The 10,411-nt window shown below is 46.1% G+C and overlaps 1 protein-coding gene across 1 annotated transcript in view; it reads left to right on the top strand.

The window, feature by feature from the left end:
* Positions 1–7,219: 7,219 nt before the first annotated feature.
* Positions 7,220–10,411, top strand: part of TNC (tenascin C) — a 48,872-nt gene continuing 45,680 nt past the window's right edge. The window contains exons 1-2 of the mRNA XM_009888047.1: positions 7,220–7,682; positions 8,639–9,952. Of these exons, the coding sequence (XP_009886349.1) occupies positions 7,220–7,682; positions 8,639–9,952 (1,777 nt within the window). The remainder of the gene's footprint in view (positions 7,683–8,638; positions 9,953–10,411) is intronic.

Here is a 10,411-nt window from a genome sequence, read left to right on the forward strand (position 1 = left end):
CAGAGCTCAGAGTGGTGGACATTTACCCCTATCAAACACAAACTGCCAGTTTGCCCTTAAATAGAAAGGATTTAAGTCATAAAGGCAGACTTATGAAAAGGAAAGTATGGTATTAGGGTCTGGTGCTATAAACGCTTTCTGGGAGGTGCGTGTGTTTGAGCTGCGGTGACGGGACTCGGCAGAGCTGGGTCCGCTGCGTCAGTCTGGCAGTGGGCGAAATACTTCGGCCTAAATGCAGAGACTTCTAGGAGCTCGGACGTCTCAGTGCCAGCCTCTCTGTCTCAGTCTTCCGTATTTGAAGTTGAGGAATGACACTTTGTTTGTCCACTATAATTACAAAATCTTTTGGAGAAAAGGCTTTCTGCCACACCTACAGCACCCACGGGTGCCCTGGGGCCCTTGTTCTGGGGCTGTGGACACCACTGAATCGCTTCGGTAACTGAAAGTGGATTTTAGTCCCTGTACCACCTTGTATCTTTAGACTTCATGCTTCTCTAGTTAAAAAAATGTGTTTTAAAACTTCTTTCCCAGTTGTTTCCTCTCTGCCTCTTTGTCCCTGGAGTTGTTCCAGAGAGTGCTTTCTCCTTCTTCTTCGCTGTTGCTGGGCATCCACAGGCAGCAACATCTCTTTGGTTGACGCTTTTCTTCCCTTTTAACCTCCAGGTGTAGGTTAAGTCTGCAAATCTGGAGCAGGGTGATGGTGGCAAAGGCTTTCACATCAGTGCCTTCGCCTTTTGTTATTTACGGAAGGTGGGGTGTCACTGAGTCGGGATCCATCGTTGTATGCGGCTTTTCCAGATGTGGGATATCTTGTATAGAAAACTGTAGGGTATATGCCGGACATTTTTTCTTTGTGAACTGGCCGTGGAGGTAGAAGTGAAGTTGTTAGAATATAAATTAGAGGTACGTCTTCACAGTGCAACTTGGAAACTGGATGGATTCCAGCTTATCGCACTGCATTTTGTCTGTTAGAACTCTTCAGAATGAGGGTATCAGCTTCTTTCTTCCTTCTTTGATAGTTATGATCCTCTTTTCCTTTATTCATGCAGTTGATTTAAGACTTTGAAGAAAATTTCTTAATTATGAGTATTTCCCTTTGGAGCTTCTTATCCCAAGGACCTATTCATATCTGTGGTGTCTAATTGGTGCAGAAACAATTGCAACATCTCTTTGCACACACGTTCTCTGTAAGCCTTGGGGAACACAATGGATTTTCTGAATTGCTCTAAATTTGGCTGCTTTAAAATTCTTTTCCTTAGAATGAGTACAATGTAAATACAGAAGAAAAAAACCAAAGCAACAAGTTGGCTTTGATAATTTCTGCTGGAAAGATTCAGTACTGATGGGTTAGGGCTGTTATGAATTTCTGCTCTCCGCTGTGATTTAGCGTAGTTTGACCTACACTGAGTATCCCTGCTGATTCCTTTGCCCTGTTGGAATTGGGAATGGAAAGAAAATGATTTTCTGTAGTTACAAATGTATGGAAACGGCAGTGAAAGATGATGAAGTCACAATTGTTCATGTTCTGGCCTGCTATTTCCAAAGTTTTAGCCTCCCCCCCCGCCCCCAGTCTCTCTTTGAGAACATTTCAATTTACATCAGACTTAATCCATTTGTATTTGCGAAGATGCCTGGAGCCTCCAGAGTCACATGCTCTTGGCAGAGCTACATTAGCACTTTTTCTTTAAAAGGTTGTGGCTTTTGAAGCCTTGCCTTGTAAAAATGCGTTCTGGCAGACAGTTTCAATTTATTAATCCTCTGTAACAGCAATGCTTGTATTCATCGTAGAAAATGCACAGATTCCCCGTGTCTGCAAAGAGGGAGTATTCCAGGTCAGATCAAATTCCTAACGTGGTTCTCTTTTTCTGTGTGGCAATAGATAAAGCGAAGAGCACCATGATATCATGCTGCCGGTGTCTACACATGTGCACTGCTGGTTACCCCACGCTTGAGGGAACAGCTGGCCAGATCACGCCTCGGTGGAAGTTCTTGAAACATCAAGTTTCTTCACTTAACAGATCACAGAAAACTATCTTGGGGTTAGCAATTAACAAACCTCAAACTGCACCATTTTGTGTTTTCTGCAGAGGGCTCTGGCTCTTCTCCAGCTGAGTCCTCCTCTCTGTCAGAATCCAGCCTATTGCTACGTTTATGCAGATTTTAACAAGATGTGCTTGAATCCAGTATATGCTGACAATATTTGATCCCCTCCTGCTGTAATGTTGGAATTATGTTTAGAGAGGAATAGTCTCCTTTTTTTTTCCTCTCTTTTTTATTTTCCTACCTTTAATTCTAATTTCCAAGTCAGCAAATCTAATCAGCCTTCTGCCTCCTTTCAGAAGGACAGCTGAGATACTTTTTAACACCTCCATTTCTTCATTGCTGCAATCTGTTTTGATTAAAATCGCATAGGGTTCTCATTTGCATATTTATCGCTCCACATACCCACAAATCATCTCCCAACCCTGCCACTCCTGAATTTGCAAGAGAGAATAGACTGGTGCGCTAGAACTTTAAACTATGCAAATGTTCATTTAGTTTCTCACACCTGCAGGTTTCCAGCAAATACGTCTTTGGGGAAGGAAAATATTCATACATTACTTTTGCTTGGTATTCCCCAGGAATCAGGATTCCTGTGGTTTTTTCAAGATTGATTGAAAATTTCCTATTAAGAAACAAATTTCTAATTAAATGGAAAGGTGCTGAAAAAATATTGATGTCAGGGAAGGGTGTGTATATATATATATATATTTTATATATATAAAAAAAAATAATCACAAAAACCCTAACATTTTTTCAGCATTTGACAGCCAGACTAGGACGTGCTTTCACATCCTCAGGTGAAAGTGCTGCAGTGGAAAGGAAAATTATTCCTTTCCTTTATGCTATTGATAGTCCATCTTACTTCCACCACATATATTAGAGCATTACTAGCTAGTGATCAGGTTTTTAAGGAGTGTTTTTCTAGAAATGTTCTTTTTTTTTTTCTCTTTGGATAACATCTAACTTTTACGGTTAGTATTTATATAAGAGAAGGAAAATTTTTTTCCCCGAATTTGTTTCTGCATCAGCTGGTACCACATGGATGCCACGATTAGCTTCTCAATTCATAGTCTCTATTTTTTTTAATAGGCCAACAAAACTCTAAAGTGAACAGGAACGTGCTCTGAGCCAGCCAAGACCAAGGAGTAGAGAGGAGGCAGCAACTTTAGCCTGTGGCTGGGGTGAAAAAATGTGTATTATCTTCATACTCTTCTGACTTGAACCTGAACCCAGCTCTCCTTGCAGAGATTCCAAACTTTCATCACCTCTACTGCCACAGTGGCTGAGCCGTTGCCAAACGCTCTGTTCCCATGTTGCAGTGATGCGGACAGCACATTTATTAGAGAGAGACTGACATCTCTGTCCTCGGCACCTAGACCAGTAATTTCAGATATATCACTTGTTAAGTTTATGTGCTCTAAAGAAGATCTTGAACAATTGGGAAAAAAACAAAAACCAAAAAGCAAACTCCGCAACAACACTCTTGCGATAATAGCTGGTGCATCCAGTGTTAGTCTTCCAAAGGTTCATCGCTCAGCCTGTACCCGCACAAGCCGTACTCGGATGGGCCTCAGTCTTCTTGGAAGCAAAGGTGTGCAGGCCTCAGGTGACTCAGAGGTACACCGTTGGATCTATTTTTTATATGGTCCCAGTACGCAACTCATTAAGTGACATGACTGCAAAATCCAGACCTGCAGGAAGTCACTCCTGATCAAGGAAATTTAAGACATGTGTGAGAGGCCACAGTACCTCTTGTTGTTATTTACATTGTGGTTGTGCCTAAGGGAACAGGAGAGGAGTGAAAGATAACTCTTGATAACTCTTGCCCAATGGGGATGGCTGTGGGAAGATGCCAGTGCTCAGCCTGGGAGAACACGAGCTCTGGACATTATTGTTCTGCATGACAAGAGAATATTTTGCAGACCAATCGCATAATCATTGCCAAGATTTTTTAAGCAGTTGTGTTAGGACGGCAAGAAACCATGAAGGGCACAGTTCATTAGGGTGAGTAATACTCTGTATTAGACAAACTGCTTGTCAAAAACGGACGCATTCTTGGTCATACAAGCCTCTGGATGTATCTGAGAGATAGGCTACGAACAACACACAGTTCCTTTTATATACATTAGAACAGGGCCAAACTTGTGATGAGAAGAGCCATTTTCTTTTGCAAATTCTTGCTGCAAGACTTTTAGGTGCCTGTAAATAATGCAGCAGCTGATGTCTGTAAAGAAAATATATAAAAGATGCCTCCAAGAGGCAGGTTTAAAATACAATCTACATGACCTGTTCTGAAGGGAAGAAGAAGGGAAAAAATGAAGGAACAACAGAGCCTGACAGTTGCCGTGGCTTCCATTTCTCTCTAGAACGGCCTTCTCCTGGGTGGTCCATTGTGGTCTGAGCTGTTGTTTAGATATGTTTGAGGAACAGGAATTGGAGGGAGGATGTCATCTTTGTTCTTCCAGCCAAAAATATGACTGATGTATAAATAATTGTATGAAGGTGTCTTGTTCTGTAGATCTCGGATCTAGGAGTGAAACTCAGCTGATCATGCTGGGTCCTTGGCAGATCAGATGAGAAACACCTGATCTGAATTAGCTCAGGTATCACACCGTGTGTCAAAACACAGGTCACAGATCAGACACTGAGGAATGCTGCTTCTAGACCACCACAGTGCTTCTTCATAAACTTGAAAAGGATGTCAGCCAAGATACATTAAGTTTTCCAGTATCATCTGTAGGCTGAGAGGTTTGGCTGACTCTAATGCAATGAGTATCCAGTAAAAGTAAAGTGTTCATGTGGCTTTCATCAGTTGTGAAGTTAACAGTGACAGTGGCTCTTGTCAGAAGCCAGATTTTCATTTTCCAAGCATATTAAAAAATATCACAGTTTGTACCATCATAAAATGATATGTAAACTCATGTCAGCAGAAAAAACTACAATCGATTTTCTTGGTTTGGGCAGGGCCCGTATTCTCGTAGGTTGGGATTTACAAAAGCCATGAGGAAATGGGTGCTTGATGTTCCCTGAAATTCAGTGAGAATTAGATGCAGAGCTGCTTCCAGTTTGTTCCATTTTCCATTGGTGATGCATCTATCAAGCAGCCTGTCCCTTAGCTAACTACTTGAGGATTAGGCACCAATCTTAGTGATATGACCTTGTCTCAGGGCAAAAAGTGTGGAATCTCACTGCGTGGAAAGCAATTTGCAGATGCCAAGTGGGAGTGCTTGAGACTAAAATCCCACTTCAAATACTCTCCTGAACATGTTTCATGAACTGGCAACCTGATTTAGGGATTGGCCTGAGATCATGAGACCAGGACCGTGTCTGTCTGTGTTATTCCTTATTAGCTACCTTGTGATCTCTTCTGGTGCAGACAGGGGTTGCAGACATATTTGGACAAATGGGGTAAGTGTTAGAAATGGCTTAAAGCTGAATGCTTTGCCGCCACAAGAAAAAAAGCCTCCACTGCTGCTTGTTTACTTCTGATTTATTCCCCAATAAAAAGGGGTGAAGTTCACTCTTTGCGAGCTCATCGTTGTCTACAAAAAAATTAACTTCAGTAAACTGTCTCATGTATTATTGTCATTCTTTCACAAAAGCAGCTGGGATAGCATGGGAAAAAAAATGATCTCTATGCTTTGGGGGACGCAGAAGGGGGGAAGAAGCTAGTCTCTCATCTGCCAAATGAACTACCATCAAAACAGTGGTGTTTAGAGAACAAATTGCTGTTTCCTCCATTACAGGCGTTTCACTGGTTTACAACTAGCGAAGTGATAGTCACTGACCTAACTGCTTAACCGAGGTTTTCTGGGAGTAGAAAGAAAAACAAATGCTAAGATGACATTTATTAGGTGAGCTTGTTTAGCCAGTCCATTAGCTGCTTTTGGTTCTCACTCTGTGTACTAAAGGAAGTATGGAAGTCTCTATAGATGTCTTTCAGCTCCCCTAGCTCATATCACTTGCAAGGAACAGGTACAGACTGAGGAGGAAGAGGCAATGTTGACGCTAGTTGAAAAGAATGAATTTCTGGAAGAGCTGGTAGAGGCCAGCCGGGTGCTTGTAACCATAAGCGAGCTATTGTATTGTAGCTGATGAAAGATCAGACAGTGGGAAATGAGGCCTAGTGAAAAGGTGTATTGGTTGCTAAAAGGATGTTTTTAAAGCTGTATTGATGCCTTCTCTCTTTCTTGAAGGACTTAGATGATCAAAGGATTTCTTTCTCTTCCTCTCCCTTTTTTGTGTGTGTGTGTGTGTGTGTGTGCACGTGTACTTCTATTGCTGTTTCTTACAGCGCGTCTGCCTTGTTGGAGTCTCATCTTCTATTGTGTCTCACTGCTTCTATGCTGAGATATTGGTAGCTATGATACAAGCACTAACACCAGAACCTTCAGCCTGCAGCACTCTCCAGAGAGCTCAGTTTATCTTCATGCTGTGGACAAATAATCGGTATAGTGAAACTTACTACTGGGCTACGAGCCCTGGAGTTCAGATTCCCAAGCAATTGGAGGAATTTAAAGCGTATGGAAAAGGGCTGAAATAAGCCTAGTAGTGTTGATACAACTTTTGACAACATCTCGAGTTTTTTACATGATCCAGCCTTCAGTTGCCTTCAAGCAGTGGACTAACGGGTGAAGGAAATACAGACTTTTAACATTAGTTCAATCGTAACAGAATATATATATCTATTTTGCCTCCCTCTGTCTAAAAGTAACGTTGAGGTGAGACTCAGCAGGCTTCTTTGCCCTGGTCTTCTGCTTGAGGCAGTTAAACCTTCCCTACTCCGCTATACTTGGAGTGTGGCTTCCTTCAGGATTCATGTCTTGTGACGTTTTGTTCACAAGCACGCTGAGATCCTGGAAAACAAGGTAATGCACAGTTGATACATATAAAACCAAGCTCAGCAGCTTGGGTGAAGTGAGATTGTACATTGAGTAGCACCCCAGCCATGTTCTTTAAGGATGCCAGCACGCATTCAGTGTCGTAGGCTTTTTGTTGGGTGGTATAGCTGCGGTTCATCCCTTACGCTGCTCCTTCTTCTTTTAGGGAACAAGCGTGCCAGGAAAGGAAAGGATATCCAACGTGGTTTGAACTGGCTCTCCCATTTCTGCTCCAGACTACAGAGGCCAAACATACATAAGACTCCATCAGCTTTGAAAAGGAACTGAACGCTGCAATGGGACTCCCCACCCAGGTCTTGGCCTGTGCGATCTTAGCTTTGCTGTACCAGCATGTCAATGGTGGACTCATCAAGCGAATTATCCGGCAGAAGCGGGAGACGGGGCTAAACGTGACCTTGCCAGAGGATAATCAGCCTGTGGTTTTTAACCATGTCTACAACATCAAGTTGCCTGTTGGCTCCCTTTGCTCTGTGGACCTGGATACAGCGAGCGGTGATGCAGACCTGAAGGCGGAAATTGAGCCCATCAAGAATTACGAGGAGCACACAGTGAATGAGGGAAACCAGATTGTCTTCACACACCGTATTAACATTCCCCGTCGGGCTTGTGGCTGCGCGGCTGCCCCAGACATTAAGGATCTGCTGAGCAGACTAGAGGAGCTGGAGGGGCTGGTATCCTCCCTCCGGGAGCAGTGTGCCAGCGGGGCTGGATGCTGTCCTAATTCCCAGGCGGTAGAAGGTAAGGCAGACCGGGGAGCTGCTCTTGGGGAAATTCTTGTGCTGGCTGTAGATCTTGTTTAGAGTAGATACTCAAACCTGTTTCAAGAGTGAGCAAAAGTCAACTTGTTAAATTTGAAACATAATCAAGACTGGGAACATATTTGGCTAGCTCGCGAGAGACATTCATTCACAGTTTTGCATTTTTATGAATCTGTGGGTCAGAACTCTGCCTGGGCCACTTTGTAGCTGTGGCACTGAGCATGTACGGCACTTGGGCATGGTGACAACCTGCGTCAGAGTTAAGATTAAAACTCATACAGTCCAAGCTCTTGGCTCCACATTTTGTCCCCTTGAGTTAGCTGCCAATGCAGCCATTTTCGTTTCCAAGTTTTTCTTAATAGATATAAAAATAAAAATACAGCAGGACATAAGGCAATAGACAAGCACAAACAGTTAGAGAAGGGGGAAAAAGGTATCCTTCTGGGTGTTTTTTAAACTGGGGTAAGAGATTGGTCATACAAGAGAGAAAACACAGGTCTTCTCAGTAGTAATCTGTCCCTCGGAGCGCAGAGCCAGTCTCACAGTGGATGATACAGCATGCTGCCTGGCTTTTTATGTTCTGGAGTGAACTGGTGAATAATGCTTCATGGTGCATGCCCTAATGAAGCAGCCAGGAAAGCTGCTCAGTCAGTGGAAGAGGGATTTTGCGAAGGGCAGAGGAATCCAGCATGCTCATTGACCAAGTAGTTGGCAGGGGCTCTTCCCTGGCACTAGTGCGAATTAAAGCATTCCTGGTAAACTCAGTCTCACTGGAGAAAGAAGGAGGTATTCTCTTTTAAAAGCTTTGCTGATTCTGGAAATTCTGTCCTGTAGGGAGCTGGGAAAATCAGACCCCTTTTAGGTCGTCTGTGCCACACTGGCCTCGTGCATCCCAGAGCCAAGGGGACTAACGGGTTTTCTGGATCGTTGGTACAGGTCGCCTGGACACAACACCCTATTGCAGCGGACACGGCAACTACAGCGTCGAGATCTGCGGCTGCGTTTGCGAGCCTGGCTGGAAAGGCCCCAACTGCTCTGAACCGGACTGCCCACGCAACTGCTTCAACCGCGGCCTCTGTGTCCAGGGCAAGTGCATCTGCACCGAAGGCTTCGCCGGCGAGGACTGCAGCCAGGCCACCTGCCCGTCCGACTGTAACGACCAAGGCAAGTGCGTGGACGGGGTTTGCGTCTGCTTTGAGGGGTACACAGGCACGGACTGCAGCGAAGAGCTCTGCTCCCAGGGGTGCAGCGTGCACGGGAGGTGCGTGAGCGGGCAGTGCGTGTGCCACGAGGGCTTCACCGGCGAGGACTGCAGTGAGCCCCTCTGCCCCAACAACTGCCACAACCGTGGCCGCTGTGTGGACAATGAGTGCGTCTGCGATGAGGGCTACACCGGCGAGGACTGCAGCGAGCTCATCTGCCCCAACGACTGCTTTGACCGCGGGCGCTGCGTCAACGGGACCTGCTTCTGCGAGGAGGGCTTCACCGGGGAGGACTGCGGGGAGCTGACCTGCCCCAACAACTGCAATGGCAACGGGCGCTGCGAGAACGGGCTGTGCGTCTGCTACGAGGGCTTCGTGGGGGATGACTGCAGCGAGAAGAGGTGCCCGCAGGACTGCCACAACCGTGGGCGCTGCGTGGGTGGGCGCTGCGTCTGCCACGAGGGGTACCTGGGGGAGGACTGTGGGGAGCTGCGGTGCCCCAACGACTGTCACAACCGCGGGCGCTGCGTCAATGGGCGGTGCGTGTGCAACGAAGGATTCATTGGGGAGGACTGCGGGGAGCTGCGGTGCCCCAGTGACTGCAGGAGCCGTGGGCTCTGTGTCAACGGGCAGTGTGTGTGCTTCGAGGGATTCATCGGGGACGACTGTGGTGAGCTGCGGTGCCCCAATGACTGCAACAACCATGGACTCTGTGCCAATGGGCAGTGTGTGTGTGACGAGGGGTACACAGGGGAGGACTGTGGGGAGCTGCGGTGCCCTGAAGACTGCCACAACCGTGGGCGCTGTGTGGAGGGGCGTTGTGAGTGTGACAATGGCTTCACGGGGGAGGACTGTGGCGAGCTGTCCTGCCCCAATGACTGCCACCAGCACGGGCGTTGCGTCAACGGGCGCTGCGTGTGCCATGAGGGCTTCATGGGGGAGGACTGCCGTGAACGGTCCTGCCCCAACGACTGCAACAATGCGGGCCGCTGCATCGACGGACAGTGCATCTGTGATGATGGCTACATGGGGGAGGACTGCTCCGATGGTAAGTTGCAATGTCCCTTTTTATCTGCTTTCCCTGCGTAATTCCCTGTGTCCATCCATCAGCCTTGGAGGCTCTGTGAACCTTTTCCATACAGCTGGGCCCTGTTACCACTCTTCTTTAGCATAGTCCAAACAGCTGAACCAGAGACATAACATCACCAGTAGCAATCTCTTGGCCTCCCTTACTTTTCAGGGCTATATAGCATAGCGGTTGCTGGTGACTGTTGGTGGTCGGCAAGCCAACAGGCTGATAATGGTGGTGCAGTCCATTTGTTATCTCCAAGTTTGCTCCCACCACAATGTCACTTCAGCTGTCGCTAGCACTGGCTGGGATTTGTCACCATGACCTTTCAGTTTCTCATAGTACCTCTTGATACTAAAATAATGCATCTGGAATAAACTGTTTGAGCTATGGAGAAGATGGGGATGTATCCAGAGTCATCTTAGTAGGTATTCAGCA

Source organism: Charadrius vociferus, unplaced genomic scaffold (assembly GCF_000708025.1).
Source record: "Charadrius vociferus isolate BGI_N301 unplaced genomic scaffold, ASM70802v2 scaffold56, whole genome shotgun sequence".
Taxonomy (NCBI): domain Eukaryota; kingdom Metazoa; phylum Chordata; class Aves; order Charadriiformes; family Charadriidae; genus Charadrius; species Charadrius vociferus.